The sequence below is a fragment of the Conger conger genome, chromosome 1 (assembly GCF_963514075.1).
Source record: "Conger conger chromosome 1, fConCon1.1, whole genome shotgun sequence".
NCBI lineage: Eukaryota > Metazoa > Chordata > Actinopteri > Anguilliformes > Congridae > Conger > Conger conger.
The window spans coordinates 63404995-63424929 of NC_083760.1; the positions used below are offsets into that span (position 1 = coordinate 63404995).

Here is a 19935-nt window from a genome sequence, read left to right on the forward strand (position 1 = left end):
GAGAGAATGGCCCTGGAATTATATTCACCTGACTCATTGAAGCCCTAACAAGTAAATCACCTGGGTCTGAGCCTTAGTAATCATCTTTTTAAAAAGTAACAAAAAATTATCCAGAAAGGTTCAGAAACTTTTGGGCCATTTTCCTTTTTAATAAATGATAAACAGTAAAAGATTTTCTGAATGATCTCTTGTTTAACTCTGTCCCATTTAGAGTTCAGGTTTGCTTTCGATCACATGCAGATTCATTGTAACAAACAATTAAACCAGGGCTACCCAAATTTTTGCACCCCACAGTAGCAGGATCTACCGATTTCTTCTGTTTTGGTAGCAACCTAAGGATTTTCTTGAAAATCTAAAATATAAGCCAGTCTATTCAGAGAGACCCGAGACACACCTTAAAATGATTATTAATGAACCATATTCTTAACTCTAATCTTAAAAATGAATCTTACGTTTTCCTGGAATTATAAGTAACATAGTATGATGCAAAATAATGACCACTTTGCAATTCAGCACTTTAAGGTTAAAGACGATATAATTTAGTTAGTTACATCTGCTCTGCAACTATTGAAAATAAATGTTGAGCTAAGTGATGTTTTTTGCATCCAAAAAACATCATAGATGGTTTTGCATTAGGTCATACATTAATTACATCAATGGCATTTGGCAGACGCTCTTATCCAGAGTGAAGTACAGTTGATTAGACTAAGCAGGAGACAATCCTCCCCTGGAGCAATGCAGGGTTAAGGGCCCAACGGCTGTGCGGATCTTATTGTGGCTACACTAGGGATCGAACCACTGACCTTGCGGGTCCCAGTCATGTACCTTAACCACTACGCTAAAACGTTGCGTGCCATCAAACAAGCCCTTCTATTTTTTGCTGCTTATTTATGAGTATTTACATAATTTTCCATAGCAACATCGTGTAACATTAAAAGGTGACAATGTTACAAAAAACCTGGCATCCATTTCTTCTTCAACTGTAAATTAAAATGCAAATTTTTATACTTTGGAGAGGTTTTATATTCCCAAGTGTATAAATTATGGCCTGAGGCATTCAGTGAATTTCATAAAAAGAGTAGTGCACTGTAGTGGAATAGTGGTTAGGGAGCATAAATTTGAATCAGAAGGTGGTTATTAATGGTTATGATATAGTTGCTAAAGGAGTGGTAATAGGTAGGTATTTACCCCAAATTGCTACAATAAATACCTACTCCATAAACTTACATCTACACCAGGGATACACAGCAAGGGCTGAACCATTTCATGATTTTGAGACCGGCACAGCACACCAGCACACCAGCACGCGGAACAGGCCTGGCATTTTTCACCCCTGATCTACCCCTGATGTACACCATCACTGCCTTCACCTGCCAAAACTCATTTGAGTGCAGAAAAGGAATGCATGCTAAACAATCATGTGGAAAAATGTAATGGCATGTACAGACAGACAAACTCTTCTGGCTCCAAGTAAACACATAAACACACACTTGCTCAGCAGGGAGACTGGAACTGGTTGGAGATGTAGGAAACTCACTCTTATCCAGAGGTAATTGTTCATGATTGCAATCTGAGTCCTAGGGAGAAATAATCATCTTTGAAAGAGGACCAAATTAATCAGTTATGCATTTTCTATGAAGTATACAAACCTTAAGGTACATTTGGAGCAGTAGTTCAAAAGAAAGATTGCCATGGATTTGCCGAGCATTTATGCTCCTTCCCCAGCCACTTCCTGCTTATTGGACACTGCCTCTTTGGAGATAATATCTAATGACACAATTGTTTTCACGTTCCAACCCCGATGAAGGCTTTCCCGCTGCAGTGCAAAAACCTTTCAAACATTCAGCCCAAGCTTGAGTTAACAGGAAAAAAATGTGCTTACATTTGCCAATGGGAGCATCATCTGAGATCAGCTGTAGCTTGAGCCAAATACCTGCCAAGGAAGTATAGCCACTGTTGCTTCGGCTGCCTGCTTGCAAAAACTTTTATACTGACATTCCAAAGGCCAGAGAGGTACATGCTCAGCGTCAGCGCTGACTCTCATTGCAGTGGAATGCCTTCCAGATGAGGCCAAGGAAGGATGAAAGGGATGGTCAGGAAACGGTGGTCACATCAGATCACATGACCGCATATTCTGCTCAAGAGTGATATATGTTGGAATTCCTAAAGAGATTATGTAAATTATGCTTTTGTTACAAGGTTTTGTAACTTGTATGTCACTTTATATATTTATTTTAATGCAGTCGCCAAAGATAATGGCATCTAACCAATGAAAAAATCATACTCACAGATACATTGAGATGTCACATATAATATACTTTACGATAACAAACACATAAATATGTTTATTATTTTTGCTGGAAGGAAACAGTATTTTCATCATGACAATTTTACTACAAAATGATATCAAAGTTACTTGCAGGGGATGACTCTCATAAATCAAGTTTGTTGCCAGGACAGTTCTCATGAGCCAAATGTAAAGCAAGTGTTCCAATGGGTGAATGTTTCTTATTGCATTTAGATCTCCCTCATACAATGGCTAGCAGCTCAGAACAACACAGACAATGCAATAACCTTAAAACCATTGCTTCAAAACTACTACTACTACTACTACTACTACTACTAATAATAATAATAATAATAATAATAATAATAATAATAAATAATAATAATAATAATAATAATAATAAGAACAACAACAACAACTCTACTACTACTACTAATTATTATTATTATTATTAATATTATTATTATTATTATTATTAAAAAATAAAAAACCTTTTCAAATATGACATGTTAACACCCAACAACGTACACATGCAGACTATAAATATAACCCCAGCAATACAATGAGAGCTGGAAATGTGACTTCAAGTAGAATGTTTGCATGTGCAAATTTGCATGTAAGTCAGTCTCCTTTTGTTTTTGCATGTGGAAAGTTTCATTCATAGGTGGAAAAAGCTAATCACATGTGAAAGATTCCAGTTCACATGTGCATTTCTTAATTAATCTGTGATTTTTATTAAGGGTGTAGGCCTGCCCGACCAATTTATCCTAAATGATTCGTATTGACATATTTTTCCCGCGTGCTACTATCTAAAATGAATCCATTAAATACTTGTCTAACACTTTAGAGCCACTGTGTTCAGGTATTCGCGCGACACATATATGATGAAGCTTACAGAGTGCATAAAAAACTTATAGCAGTTGGTTTGCTTGTGCGCTTGGAAAACGCGCTTTGTCTGCGGCTAACCAAAAGCAGATGTACTATGTCGGGTCTCTTTGAGGGGACATCTCTTAAATACAAGAAAGTAGTAATAACACCAGTCATTTTACATTGAGAACATCACATATTTGATATTTATATTCACTGCAGTCCCACGATACATGCACCTGACGTTATTATTTATTCGCTGTATTTGGGTGGGGTGGGGTTACATGGATAGGCTGTACAATAACTATTAACATGCGTTCCTTAGAATTTCAACGCTTATACGAAAGTCTACTATGTTGAACATGGAACGCGTATTATTATTATCCCATTATTATTTATTGCTACCACTTGGCCTACTACTAAAATGCGGTCGGCAAGATACATAACCGTTTGTTTATTATAAATGAAACCAGGATTTTACATTTTTACCAAACCCTCTCCCCAACATCAGATCATATAGCAAACGTGGAAACGTGTTTGGGGCGTGGGGTGGAGGAGTGGCCGGGCAGCTGCAACCTAAGAAGATTCGGCGTCAGATCACTTGACAAAGTCCTCCCAGCGCGCACCAGCATAACGTAAGTACCCCCAATTTACGCACGCGTGAAATTATTTTGCAACTAGGTACAATACAGTTATATACATAATTGTATTATAACTATTTACCGCCATAGAGAGTAGAACTGTTTTTGTGGTTTATTTTATGTCCATTTAAAGCATTATGTACAGATATGTCTGTTTGAGAGGATAAACGGAAGTTCGGAGATTTGTTGCACACCACTATTTTGGAAATGTTACGTGTTATCTGTTGTAAATTTGTATTTACCCATTCCATAAATGTATGCCGTTAGTCGGTTTTTATATTTAGAACGCGTGTGCTTTTGGAGAGCAGTAGCCTATTGTTAGTATGCTACAGTCTCGTAAAGACAAAGCATGATTGAATTGGATGTACCTAATCAGAGACTGAAAAGTTGACAACATGAGATTTGCTCCTGGATGTCTATGTCGGAGCAGCAGTGTATTTGAGTTCCTTCAGCACGTTATTCCTAATTAAACACTGTAATTGGTGCAAAGAGCATTCAATAGTAAGTTAACCATTGTAATGATGAAGAGACATTTAAGTGTTTTTGTATTGGCTAGCAGTTGTATGGAACAATTCGGAACAATTTTCACATTGATCGATTTAAAAACATGTATGTGCCATTGACATGAGTTGTTTTCTGAAACCCATACTCGCATTCTACCTAGAATATAAGTATACAAGTAATTATTGACGTCAGGAACTATTGTGGATGTTTGTGAAAATGCATAGAATATATAGAAATCCCAGGATGTATAAATGGGGGACATGTAATTATAGTTTTGTGGCATGCTGCATCCATGCTGTATGCCACACATTCCCAGAAGTTATGCAATGCTACTTACAGAAATTAAATGGAAGAATGGTATCAATTTTGTAAATGTTATTATGCAACTAGTAAGCCTGCTTTCTTAACACATTTGAAAAGAAGTACTTGATACCTGATGTAATTATTGATACTGATAATTCCTTTTGAGATGTGAGGATGTTAGATAAATAATTAGACAGCATGTAGTAGAAATTCTGTAGGGTGGATCTACAGTTGTTACTGATTACTGAACATTCAAAATTGATGAAAAATAATGAATGAATAACATTTATATTCAATACATAAAAAATCATACGTTCAAATTAATTAGACAGACATGTCAAGAAATAGTATATGAACCATAATTTGTTAGAACATATCTGCAGAGTATTTTAATGATTTGACTCACTGTATGAATCTTAAGAGTTTATGAGCAGAAAAGTAATTGAGACCGCTTAATGTATTTTTGCTGGCTTATTCCTCCCTAGGTCCTGCTGTGAATTTGTGGCCAGACGTAAAAAAACAGTTGACCAGCTGTTGTTAGTTTAGTCATGCTATTTTCCAGCACTGGTCCTGGTGGGCTGCTAGACAGTTTTCATTCACATTGCTTTAATGAATGTTTCTTGACATTGATCTGGATTCTAAATCAGATACTTAACTGCCATAATTGTGCACTGAGATATATGAAGATTATTTTTCCCATGTGGTCAATACAAGGCAAAAACGAATTTGTGGAACTGTTTATTACAGCATGGCGCAGACCTCTGTTGGATTTTTAATTGGATTTGAAATTAGGTTGATTTTTCCCTGTAGATGGGCCTTATCATTTTTGTGCAGTTTACATATTATATGGTATTAATTAAGAATTCCACACTATTGGGAATTGCAGTAACGTTACCTGGAGGACATGGAAAGAGATTAAACTTAATCCTGGACTAAATTCAGTTTTGTATAGAGAACCTGCATTGAATTAAGACTAGGACTAGGCTTAATCTGTGTCTGTGTAACTGGCCCTATAGGGGTCCGTTCTAGAAAGTGGTAGGATATTGGCAAAATATCCGGATCTATTAAATTGAATTCAAGAAAATTCATGAATTTGCAGTTCCGAATACAAGGATCAGAGAAAGCCAGTGGTCAGTAACTATGGTAATTTATGTTCTTAAACTAACCTGCTACTGACCGACCTCACAGCGTTTGATTAACAGATTAATTAGGCAGATGCATCATTTGCTGGTGAATTTATCTGATCATGCACTGTAAACATATCCCATAAGAAAGTGGCAAAAAGAAACTGTGGTTAAAAAAGGTGTGTGTTTTGTAATACCCTATGAATATGGGAATCATTCGGCAAGGTGATTAGATATTACCTCTGATTCTTCATGGACATTATTGTTTTTCAAGGCAATCTTTCATTTATCATTTAACTTTCTTAAGACTCATATCACTTGTCACACTGCACTACAGCACCTCTGCATTGGCCAGTGCATATAGCCTATGTCCAATGTGTTGTATTTTCAAATAGGCTACTCTAATTTCAAATAGGCTAGTCTAATCATGCAGTCACTTTCCAGACTTTTAATTTAAGTGAGTGATTGGCATACCAATCTTAATAAAAATGAACATGGAGAAAAATGAAGCGCTGTGTTTCTCAGACTCCATGTTAAAGGATAACACCATCAGAGTCAGTAGCCTACCCCCTTCAAAGTGAAGAAATCGACTTCACAGACACTTTGAAGTCTTATTTACTCAAGGTATCATATGTTTTTGAAATAGATGTGCAGAAAAAACATTGTAAAAATGAGATACGTTGTTTTCGGAGAAGCTGTACCATTTAAAACTACCTTCAGAAGGTGCACAGATCACTGCCCTCAGCCAGTGGAAGATCGAGGAGGATATATGTTTTTTCTAGTTCCAACGGTCTAACTTCTCAGAAAACAAAATCTCTTTACATTTTTTTCCCACACGTATATTTCAAATACACACATTGTGTAAATATGACAGCTGTAATATGAGTTGCTGTAAGGTGTATTTCTTTACTTTGATGGAGGTAGGCTACTGACTCCTATAGGTTTCTAGTGTTTATGCTAAGCTAACACATTATGCTAACATGGAAATGAGCCAGTGAATGCACAAAAATGAAAATCAATCGAACATCTCGTCTAAGTCTTGGTAAGTCGGAAAAAAAAGTATATTTCCCAAAATGTCGGTGTTTTCCTTTTCTGTGTGTGATTGGAAATAGCTTCTGATTAAGGATTCGTTGTTGAACTGCCAAACCCAGACATGCCATATCTAGCTCAAGCAAGACTTCAGGTTCATATTTAAGATTAATTGAGTTTGCTATCTGGAATGGACCCTTACTGCTTTATTCAATCCCCAACCTGAAAAGTCATTTTAAATGTAAATAAGCTGATTTATGTATAGAGTATTCATAGATGTATATTTTTGGCAAATGTGTGATAGTACCCATGACAACATTATGTTTAACATGCCCCACAGGGCAGAAATTGGCAGTTAAATTGCAGTTATACATTATTTTCTTGCTTGTGGTTTGCTTGTGGTTTCTTGCTTGCATTCAAACCTGTATGTAGTACTTATACACTCAAAAAATGAGAATTCCTGCAGGAAGTTTTAGGGGTTCCTCAATTTGCCACACTGCAGCAACCTTTTGGAAAGGTTCCTTGAAGAAATGTTTAGGGGTTGAAAGGTACCTGGAGGAATCTGCTATTTCCCATACTAATAATGAATAACAACAACAATAATAATTATTTATTATTATACATTCATAATAGCAAAAACACTGCAAGATCACAGAAAAAAATTATATTTGAGTACATATTAAACAAAAATGAGTACATAACAATGAATCTATAGTCCCTGACAATGAATTAAATGTTTAGAATACATCCCACAATTTGAGGCATCCCAGAAATAGCAATTTCATTAAAGAAGGTTCTTCAAGCAACCCAGCAATGCTCAGGAGAACCATTTTTAAAACTTACAAAGGTTTAAATACAAACTGGTGACAGAGGAAGGGTTCCTAAATTAACCTTAAAGTTCATGAAGGAACCTACAGGGTTCTTATTCTTTTGAGTGTAGGGCCAGTTTCACAGACACAGATTAAGACTAGTCCTGGACTAAATTCAATGGAAAATCTCCATACAAAACTGGAATTAGTCCAGGATTAACCTTAGTCTGTTTCCATAAAACTGGCCCATGGTATTTAGACTATAGTATCCACAATTTTGATAGGCTCAAGGTTGGCTCATTGAGTTGTGGTTAATTGTAATAAAAATTAACTGCATTAAACTGTTTAGTACATGTTCTAAGATCATGTGTGATAAGTTTTGCTCATAAATCAATGGGTTTCTGAAGTGTTTTGTACATAATGGAATGTTTCAATAAATCAGCTCCAGTATGAGCAGCATGAGTGTCTTTTGCATGTTCTGCAAGAGTAGACTCAACCCAACGGAGGTGTTTACTGCCATGAATAGAAACTGAGTGAAGTGAATCCTCTCTTATAAACAAAAAAAGGTTTACTCTGAGCGACTGTGTATTCATTTTGGTCATATCTTTGGGGAGTGCCAAGGTCCCACTAAAGGTCAGACCACACACACCAAGAGGAAAAGAGAATGCTACTAATCCCCCATTCTAGCCTGGATAACCAGGGAGTCCAGAAACAGTTGATCCTGGTGGTAACTTTGGTTTCCTGTTTATTATATTTGTCTAGGTTATGTATTCGGAAATGTGCCATTACTCAGAGCTGTTTACAAGCACTGTCCTGGCATTTTGACAGCACTGAATAGCCTTCCCATGAGACCAAGCGTTGATGTGTACATTATTTGACAGCTCTGGATACACAGGGATTTCTATGCGAGGGAGAATGAGGCCTTGGGTCCATACATCGACCAAGGTGTTGTGCATATAATGAGAAAGCATTTTGCCTAATGCAAGAACATTTGTGCATTCTTATCTTAACTTTCTCAAACTGTTTTTTGTAAGATGGTCTTGCATGTCTACCACGTCAGATTCAACAATGCCTGCAACTTTGGAAAACTGTCCTAAATGACCAAGGAAGCATGATGTATCTAAATTAGTGTGCATTGTGCAGAATTGATAATAATAATAATAATAATAATAATAATAATAATAATATTTATTTATGTAGCACCTTTCATATAGTACAATCTAAATCAGAGAAAAATAGAAATCAATAATGTAGGCATTAAAAAGATGCCATAGAAAAGCAGCAAAAAGTAAAAGAGAAATATAAAAACAGGTATAAATGAGATAATATTAACAAAATTGATAATGATAAAAACAATCATAACATATAAAATAAAAAATCATAATACAATTTCAAAAGCATAAAACAAGTATAAGAAATATTAAATACATATAAACTTTAATAGTTTTTATAATAAAAACAGAAAGAGAATAAAATTGGTTTTGAGCTGCTTCTTAAAGCAATCAATTAAGGTATCGTATTCGTAATGGGAGTTTGTTCCAAACCCTGGCACAAAGACAGAAAACTACTTCACTGAGCAGAAGACCTAAGAGAATGGTTTGGAACATACTCTGACATCATGGAGGTATGAAGGTGTTAATCGTTTTAAGGCTTTATAAACAATATATATATATAAAATAACTTGGAAATCAATCCTGAATGCTGTTCTGTTATAAAGAATACAATGGCATGGGTCAAGTTTTTGGCATCTTCCAGGGTGAGTGAGCTAGGCTTTAACTTGTTCAATATTTCTCAAATGGAAAAGCTATCTTTGTAACACTGAATCAAGAATAACACCCAGGTTTTTTTTACTTCAGGCTTTTTCTGTAGAGCCAGACTTACACGTTTGCTTAATATCTTTTCTCGCTGTTTTTTCTCTATTTGTACCAATAATATGAATGTCTGTTTTTATCTTCATTTAGTTTATCCCTTCGATTGTGTTAGGGTCAAATTTGACCCGTTTTCAAGTTGAGATATTATTTATTGCGTATCTTGTTTTCTTCATTGGAACAAGGCTTCATGATATCCTCAAAAACAGCTATATAAACACAACAAAACTAATTGTCACCATTTTAGTAAATTCTGAAGGTCTCTTAAAAGAAAAGTTACATCTGTGGTGTTATGGGTGAAATATGACCCGGCAGAGAATATTGGCTGTTGATAGTATGGCATGCATCATTGAAAAGTTGTGGGTAGCTCTGTGGATAAAATTTGGGTCAAACAAGATTCATCTTTGACTCTAGACACCCTACCCTTCCCCGCACCCCTCCCCCCACAGGAACACACACACAACCAGATAAATGATTTATTTATGTCCACATAAATACAAGTATGCAAAGGACATAAATACTCTCAATGCAATCAGATACTCTTGAGTCAGTTACAGTACATAAGTGCCTAATTGGCAACCACATTATGCATACACCCTCTCTCTGTCTCTCTCTCTCTGTCTCTCTCTCTCTCAGCACACTCAACAAGAATACCCCTTGCTTCATCACAACTCCTCCCCTTCATAATATTATGTCTACATACACGGGACCTTTTTTTTCTCGCAGACAAGCACAGTGTCATCTTGTGGAGACCTGGCATGAACAACATTACACAGATTTCTTGAAACATTGGTATCTATAAATAAGGCTTGTTTGAGTGCTTGTCAGTTTCATTCTGCAGCAGCATCTGTCTATTTCAACATGAGATTCACTATCTATGAGGCTATTGATCATATCTTTGATCATGACAGTAATATGGAGGAGAGAGAACATGTTGAAATTGAGGATGATGTTGAGTATGATCCTGAACATGATGAAGACACATCTGATGAAGAGGTGGGCCTGAATGAGACAGAAGCTCAACGGGAGGTCTTCATGTCAAAAAATGGCAATATATCATGGTCCTCGATCCCTTATGAAACCCATGGAGAGGGCTCTGGTGAATCCCCACGTTGAAAACGGACAGCAGCTTCCCCAAACCCCGGCCTTTGCCAATTTCGTAAGAGAGCTTCATGCTGCACCCACACCAGCAACCCGCACCAGCAACCCGCACAAGGAACCAGCCAGGGGGATGCCAGGGGGAAGAAGAGAAAGAGGTACAAGTCCTGCCCTGAAAACAAGGACAGAAAAACCAGCACCACTTGCCACAGATGTGTGAAATACATCTGCAAGGAGCACACTCAAACAATCACATACTGTGACTCATGCATGTGAACACACAGACACACACACACACACACAAACCATCTTATTCCTGTTCAATGTTCAATTTAATTTTTTTTTTTTACGAACACACACACACACACACACACACACACACACACACAAACCATCTTATTCCTGTTCAATGTTCAATTTAAATGTATTATTTCGACCACGCACACACACACACACACACACGCACACCATCTTGTTCCTGTTCAATGTTCAATTTGAATATTGACCTTTTGACCTTTTTTCTAACATGGATCTATACAGGTCTATTTTGACCTGTAACACCACAGATGTCACTATGGTTAATAATATGAAGTTCTAAAAAACCCACAAGCAATTTATTATAGAAAGTGTGTTCTAATATTAGTCTATTATAGTCCGATACCATAATTACCTGTTGTCTTCACTATAGGAAATATAATGAGTGAATTTCAACTTTTTTTAAAAAACTGAAAACAAGTGGTATATTTTAAATAAATGGTATGTATGATTATGAATGCATGAACGTTGCTTGTGAAACGGGAAAGGGGAAGGCACTTTAATACATACATGTGAGCAGTCTGTTGCTCCTGTGAAGTCGGGTAATACATTAAGTCTCTCTTAATTTGTACTTGGTCAATGGTAGTGTATGGGAATTTGATGTACCTGGGTGAGAGTCTGATGAGGGCTTTGATGACTGGGGGGCACACAACTAATGGAGGGTTTGGGAAACAATCTCCCTTTGAAAAGTTCCAGTGGAATCCCATTGTAGTAAGTCCTTGGATGCCTCATTAACAGCAGTGGGTGGTCCGGCATGTTTGTCTCGCAAGTTCTGGCTCCAAGCAGAACCACTGGCTGCGGTGATCTAAATCGTGGCAATAAATATTTGTCTGTCTCTGCATATCTGCATCTCACCAAAATATATATGTAAGTCACAATGTGGCGACATGGCTCAGGCAGTAAGAGCAGTCGTCTGGCAGTCGGAGGGTTGCCGGTTCGATCCCCTGCCCGGGCTGTGTCGCAGTGTCCCTGAGCAAGACACCTAACCCCCTGACACCTAACACCCTCCTGATGAGCTGGTCGGGGCCTTCCATGGCAGCCAATCGCTGTCGGTGTGTGAGTGTGTGTATGAATGGGTGAATGGAGAAGCATCAATTGTACAGCGCTTTGGATAAAGGCGCTATATAAATGCCTGCCATTTACAATGTGGTTCATGGTTCATGGTGCATGGTCTCCAAAGCCATGTCGTCTCACCCACAACCGTGATTCCGAGGTGCCCGGCATGCTGTTGTAAGCGGCGAGCCAATTATGCAACTCCATTGAGCCGGTCAAACTCAGTTTGGCAGGACTGGGAATTGACCCCCGGTCCTCGGTGTGCAACTGCAACAAACTGATGCCTGCATCAAGGTCTGTTACTTTAGCCACTGTAGATGGAGGTCTACAGAGAGTACCTTGGACTTCATGGCTTGGTTTTTGTCCTGACATGCAGTGTGAACTGTGTGGGAACTAATATGCACTGGCGTGTGCTTTTCTAAGCTATGTCCAATCAATTCAATTAATTCAATTGGAGTCCAATCACGTTCTAGATACATCTCAATGATAATTAAAGCAAACAGGATGCACCTGATCATAATCTGGAGTGCCAGAGCGAAGGGTCTGGATACTTATGTAAATTTGAGATTTCAGTTCTTGATTTTTAATACATTTTCAAAAATCATCAATCATCAAAAAGAAACGCCTTTGCCTCCGCAGTAGAGTGCATTTTCAGTGATTTGACCCCTTTTTATATTGGTGAACAAATGCATTCTCAAATGTATTATTCAGCCGTTTAAAAATAAACGGCTTATAAATGGCATAACACAGTGTATGAAATATGTACAGTGGTTTTGTGTTTCATTTGCCATTTTTCCCCATAGTAACTACTTGCTGTTCGCTCAACCAACACAAATGTAAGCACTCTGATCCTTATCATTTAACTTGCTTAGTTCAGATAATAAGCTAATTTGTGAAATCAGGTGGTGTATGGTTGAAGCAAATGGTTGAAGAAAATGCCTGCAGACACTGCAACCTGCAGGATGTGGAGTTGAGTAGCACTGCTCTAATCCATAGCTGTCTGAAATACTTGCAAGGTTCCGACAGTAAGAGGCAGTATAATAACCTTTTTCAAGGTGATAAGGGGTGTTTCTCAATATCTGTTCTTGTCTGTTCTTGTGTTCTGGTGAACTTGTTTGACGTCATCTTTCATGGCCCAAGTACAGTTCCAATGTCAAGAGCTGTCTCAAACTGCAAATGTCTGTGCTCCGCACTGCCTTATTCAGCTCGCTGTTATTATTATCATTAAAGCACTAAATGCTGTGCCAAACGTTTTCAAACTAGTGAAAACATGCCACTGAGCTTGCATTCATTAACGGTTCCAGTGAAGTTATCACAACCTCAGTCACTGGGGAGGTCCGTGCAGTACTGAGACATTGGGGAGACATTGGCTCAGGAGGTAAGAGCAGTCGTCTTGCAGTCTAAGGTTTGCCGGTTTGATCCCACCCTGGGTGTGTCAAAGTGTCCCTGAGCAACCCCCAAATGACAAGCTGGTTGGTGCCTTGCATGGCAGCCAATTGCTGTTGGTGTGCAGTGTGTGGCGTGTGAGTGTGTGAGTTTATGAATGGGTCAATGAGAAACATCAATTCTACAGCGCTTTGGATAATGTGAGAGTTCACCATTGAGCCTTCTGGAGGTGTCGTGGACCTACCGTAAGTTAACGAAACATCGGTGAAGGAAGGTGCCCACTTGACAACCCCTGAAATACTCTCATTAGCATTCTGTTGGTTGGTGTATAAAAACAGCTGATCATTGCTAGGTTATTTGTTTGGTATGAACCATGCTAGATTAGAAACATTTGAGCTGGACCTTTATGCACAGCCCCATAATTATAAGCACAATACATAATTTCTGTATAATATAAAAATATATATTCCTTCTAGTGACTTGATGCACTACCATCTCAGGGAGTCAGTGGATAACTGTTGAATCAGTTTTTTGATGTGTTATATGTTTAGAGTAAAGATTTTGTGGCTCTAATTTGTGGTACTTCTCATTGAATTGATTATTTTAAAGTACTAATTAGTAATTGCTGAGTTGTTTGATGGAGACATACCAGTAATGTTGCTATCCAGCTTTTACACCTGTAGCTACATTTACTGTGCATCCATTTAATGTGGTCCTGGGGTCCTCCTGGCGACAAACATATGAACTGAATAATGGGTAATCAAATCTTCTTTTAATGAACACTATTGATTCACTAAAATGTTTCTAGTTGGCCAAGCACATTGCAAAGCACAGTGGGTTCAAAACAAAATACTGTGGTTTACATTACATCTGTTTAAAATAGAGAGGGAAATAATATGCAGCCCTGACTTTACTAGCAGGACTTATACCCAGTGCTTTACATGTTAGTCAGAAACCAGGGTTTACACTGTCCAGCTGGATAGAAAAGGTTGAGCACCACTCACAAGTATAACAGTTTCACCATACCAAGACCCTGCACAGCAGTTTCATGTTTAGCCATTTCTCTAGGCCTAACCGCATTATGCAGACCAACCTTAATTGTAGTCATAGTTCCTGTCTGCTGATGGAATGGACTGGTGTTTCCTTCTGTTCTTTTCTCCATATTGATTCAATTATCGTGTAGATACCTCCTTCAAGGCCTGTTGTTTTGTCTAAGGCAGCGCTAATCAACTCCAGGTCCTGTGGGCCATAGTGTCTGCAGAACTTATTCAGGATAACTGCCTATATCTGATGGTATTGTGTCACGTCCGTGCACTTGTACCGTTGTTTTTCCTTTTTCTATGTATTCTCTGTGTATTCACTCCATGTTCACCGGCCTTAGCGTTTTTCTGCATTCTGCCTTATGTCGTGTTATAAGTTATCTGTCTGTTGTCCTGTCATTCATTCATTCTTTTCGCCTGTGTCTCATTATCCGTCCCCTTGCATTCTCACCTGTGTCTCATTATCCGTCCCCTTGCATTCTCACCTGTTTCTCATTGTTTGCTCATTAGTATTGTATTTAAGCCTGCCTGTTTCTTCTTTCCATGGCTAGTTTGTCTGCTTTTATTTCTGCTGTGTGATTGTGATCTGGTTTGTTCTGGCCTTCGCATCCCCTGTCGGTTTCCTGTCCGTTTCCTGTCCGTTTCCTGTCCGTTTCCTGTCCATTTCCTTTCCGTTTGCTCTGGATTACCTGGTATTCGAACTCTGCCTGGCTTTGGACACTGATTCTTGGATTTTGTTTTGTCCTTGGTTTGAACTTCCCACCCGTTATTGGACTTTTGCCTGTCTCACTATTATGTACCTGATTACCGTTGTTTGCTTGGATTTCGGCCCTGAGTCTGTGCATGGTTCTTCTGTCCCGCAAACCCTGACAGTATTGAGTACTTTATGAATGAATTGTATTGTGAATGAAGGGAAATGATTGACAAATGAATAATCATTGTAAGGCAAGTTTAAGTCACTGCTTCCTGTACCCTGGTTGGAAAATAATTTGTGAAATTGGGTGGTGTAGAGCATGGTTGGAGCAAATACTACAGACACTATGGCCCCCAGGACCTGGAGATGAGCAGCGCTGGTCTAAGGAATATTACAATGGATATAGTAGCTTGGTCTCTCCAATCAGAAGGCATTCAATGAAAAATGTTTGACTGACTTAAACATCACCTTAAAAACAATGTCATGTTGTGTTGATAATGAATTGGGTCAGGTGGGGTACAAATGAAGTAATTACAAGTAAACAAAGTTTGCTATACATAGGGCTTAGAAGTCATAGCTTAGGCCTCTTGACATTTTATTGACATTTATTGCTTTATTAGAAGATTTGGTGCATGGCATGCTTGGAGAGAGAGAGCGTATCTTCTTCTTGCTCTGTGCAAGAACAGGGAAAATGAATCACTGTCTCCCTCAGGGGGGTGATTCCAGATAACGATTCCCCTATAATTTGGCCAATGTGTTCCTCCAGTGTACGCAACTGGGCTAAACTCCAAATGTGTTTAATTTGTGGACAAGTTTCCTTTTTTGCCTCCTGTTTAATGTCAAACCATTTTTGTTTTACCTGTTGCATAGTACACATCTCTTTAATTGGCCTGTAATTGAATTCTGAGCTCCTTATATGGTATGTTAGGGGTGTCAATTTATGCTAATCAGAAGTTTTGTGAACCTTTTAATTTAGGATTTGATTGGTGTTTATCAAAAAAAGCTGTGTCTCAGTGTGTTTAATAAATCCGCTGGAATTTGTTGATAAATGAGGCTCTATGTGCATCATGATTTGAAACATAGCATTTCCTCTAAGTGTAGAGAAAAAAAATTATAATGATAATAATAATAATAATAATAATAATAATAATAATAATAATAATAATAATAATAATAATATAAATGATAGAATACCACCATCTGACCCTCAGTGTCTGCCTGAGGCCTATTTCATAACATGCAGAAAAAATAAGCACCATTTTTGTCCCTTTCACTCCTGAAAATGCCAACCATTTACTATTTAAGTACTCAAATTGATACCGTAATATATCATTAATCTTAAAAAAAAAAAAAAAAATACACAGTGTTGTTGTACATTGTATACTCCAAACTTTATACCCATAAATAAATAATAAAAATAACAATGTCTTTGACTAAAAAGGGTACAACAATCAATATTTGGTGCAGTTCTTCTATATAAAATATAGGGGGTCTCAAGTTTTTCCAGAGCTGTGTATTAACATTTCAAAACAGCTGGCTGCAGCTTTACTTCACAAATTTCTTGGACCAGTATGTGGTGAGATGACTGATCTCAAATACAGCTGAATATTGACTGTGTTTTCATGTCAGCCCAATGGTCACAATTTCTTGACATGTGTTTAGCATTAAAAGACAAGTTACCATGAACAGATTGACCTGGATATTTTATTGCCATCAGGAGACCATTTCACACCTTAGTCTTTATATGGATATGTTACTGCCATCAGCTAGAGACCATTTTACCTTAAAATTTGATCAGTTAAAAATTCTGTTACCTCTTTTTATGTCATTGTTTTCATTATAGGCACAGTGCATGGGACTTTTCTTCATGGCATTCATAGCTAGTTCTGACATAGCATGTAAACAATGTATCTAAACATGAGGGAAAAAATGAGCAGCTTGTTAAAATTCTGGGAATTAGGGGTGTGTAGGACTGAACTTGAGAACCCCTGAATTAGCGGAACGGCAGCTTTACTTTAAAGGCTGAAAAAAATGCACAGATCAGTGAGAGCTTGTCATTGCAATCCTCTTTCTAGTTGCCTAGATTATTACACTTATGTTAAGGCAATGCATGATGTCCCTTTGTTCTAATTTGGTAACACAAAAGGTTGTATTATCCATTCTGAGCAGAGTTGGAAAGTCCAGGGGTCAAAAATTCAAAGCCCTACCATGTGTTTCTTCAACCCTTGAACACTGCCAGCTAATTTAACTAGTTAGTACTACCTCCTGGCTGAATAATTGTGGTAATTAGCAAATCAAGAAATACTGGAGAAGACTCTGATTCTGAGCAACAGGGCCTCTGAAGGTACAGTATTTATACAAACTGTGTACACAAAAAAATGTGTACAGAAACTGAAGTCAAGCTTAGATGTCTTCACTTTTAGGTCAGTGGTTACAGCTGATAGACTGTACTAGATAGACCACCCAGATACAGTTAAAACCATGCCTGCTCCTCGCAGAATTTATTAGCTGGTCTCTTTTGTAACAATCTTCACATCTGTTGGGTGTCATAAATATACAATGTTGACCAATAGAACATGTGAAATCCGCTGACTGCTTTTTTAGTTGATTTCTCAGAAAATGGTAATTTGTACAAAGATACTGAAGCAACAATTTTGACTAGAAGGATTTGACTCAAAATGAAAAGATATTAATCGATTCAACAGAATTCTTATAATTAGTTTACTTACTATCTTCATGACTATGAATATTTAAAAAGGTTCAACATAAGTACGTTTTTAAATAAAGAGGGAAACCACATGTTGCAGTTGAACTAGCTGTATTAGCCTGGGAAACATCTGTCCATAGATGACAGATACTTAAAAAGGCTTGTTAAACTGATGTTTGTGCTGAATGGCAGAACAAGAGAAGCAGTTTTATAGATTTTTAAACTTAAAATGTATTTTCCTCAAATAATTCTGTTTCTGTCCTGAGCTGCATTCCGAACATACTTACACTGCTGTTGCATTGTACATGGCCACTACAGTGTATCCCACAACACTTTCAACAGACTGGCACACATGCTACTATAAACTCCAGTTGGTGGTGTTTGTGTCAAAAACAATGAGGCTTCTTTTAAGAATCACTGGAGACTTGAAAGTTTGCCCAGTTTGTCAGTATTGGACAGCTTTCGTCCTTTCTTCTGTGCTAAAACGGCACCTGGCTTTCATTCAGAGGTGAAACTCCCCCCAGCCCAACAGATGTTTGTAATGATTTACAATGCCTTACGTAGATTCTTTTTAAATGTACTGTAAAGCCATAAGGAAAAATAGTGTCTCACTTGACTTTTGTAAATGTTGTTTATGTTAGTCTTGATATCACATTCGATGAAGAACAATGTTGTGTCTATTTTAAAGGCAACATCAAACATTTGTGGTTTATTTGGCCATGGGAAATATGCTAAACTTTTCAAAGGTCTGCATAGCATGCCTTTTACTTCCTGCCAAGATCTACAGTATATCATGTGGTCCTGCATTCCTGTCCTGTTCTCATACTCTAAAATTGCAGCCAAACAGTACATGACAGCTTCCACCGAAGTAGCTTCAAAAGAAAGGGTCAAATGTTTTCCCCACACTCTATTCAAAAAATATGTGTGCTTTGAAAAAAAAAAGGGGAGAATATTAGTCAGTATTGAATGAAAATCTCTACTCTCTGAAGAATAATCATGATACTATTCCTGATTACATTTATCTTCGCTTTTCCTTTTGCAAGAAGCAGGACATTTCTATTATATTTAGCATAAGAATTCATTTGTGTAACTGCTTTCTGCAAATGTGACAAACTGTAGATTAACTGAGCATGAATCATCCAAGAATCATCTAAAACAAACTTGAAAAATGCCTGTTCCAGATAGCAAGTTGTCTGTCCTGTTCACAGGGTAACAGTGTTGTGATATTTTGCATTCCAATTCTTTGTGCTCACATCCAGTAGCCTTGTAGACCTGTTCAAAACTAAAGAAAATGAAGAAATAACTAACAGCTGCTTTTAAAAATCTCTCTCTGTGTCTGTTTGTCATGAAGAAAAGTTTCTGCTGGCACCATGGGGGCGACACGGGTGCTTGTGGCGGCTCTCATCTTGGTGTCTTGTTTTTTCAGTGGCTCCGCCCAGAAAAAAGGTACTGTATTAAAAATAGAACCAGTAACACAGATGTCGCTGTTGACCTATGTTTAGGTGTGGCTGACTGCTTATGTCCCGTATTGCAGTGTGCACTCAGGAGGCAGTGGCTGACATTGTGTTCATGGTGGACGGGTCCTGGAGCATTGGCACAGAGAACTTCCAGCAGGTCCGTGCCTTCCTGGTCTCATTGGTGGACAGCTTTGATGTGGGCCCAGACCAGGTTCGGATAGGTATGGTCCAATACAGCACCAACGCTGTCACCGAGTTCCTTCTGAATACCTACAGAGACAAGCAGGAGATTCTGCAGAAAATCCAGAGCCTGCCCTACAGGGGTGGTGGCACCAAGACTGGACTAGGCCTAGAGTTCATGCTTGGCCAGCACTTCGTAGAGAAGGCTGGTAGCCGGGCCAGTGAGGGGGTCCCACAGATCGCAGTGGTCATCACGGATGGACAATCCCAAGACAATGTTAAGCAGCACGCAGAGATGGTGAAGAGGCGTGGCATCACACTATATGCTATTGGCATCAAAGATGCTGTGCTGGAGGAGCTGCAAGAGATTGCTAGTGACCCAGATGGCAAGCATGTCTACAGCGTGTCAGACTTTGCAGCTCTACAAGGCATCTCCCAAAGTGTTATCCAGGTTCTCTGCACCACAGTGGAAGAAGCCAAGCGTCAGATTGCCCAGGTGTCCCAGGGTAACTCTCCACCCCACTTACACTGATCTTACCATACCATTCAGTCATTCACATCTTTGAACTTCTG

At 38.2% G+C, this 19935-nt stretch overlaps 1 protein-coding gene across 1 annotated transcript in view; it reads left to right on the forward strand.

The window, feature by feature from the left end:
* The first annotated feature begins 3782 nt into the window (after nt 1–3782).
* LOC133138437 (collagen alpha-6(VI) chain-like) overlaps nt 3783–19935 on the forward strand; it is a 58035-nt gene continuing 41882 nt past the window's right edge. Inside the window, exons 1-3 of the mRNA XM_061257210.1 lie at nt 3783–3789; nt 19077–19171; nt 19260–19868. Of these exons, the coding sequence (XP_061113194.1) occupies nt 19096–19171; nt 19260–19868 (685 nt within the window). The 5' untranslated portion in view covers nt 3783–3789; nt 19077–19095. The remainder of the gene's footprint in view (nt 3790–19076; nt 19172–19259; nt 19869–19935) is intronic.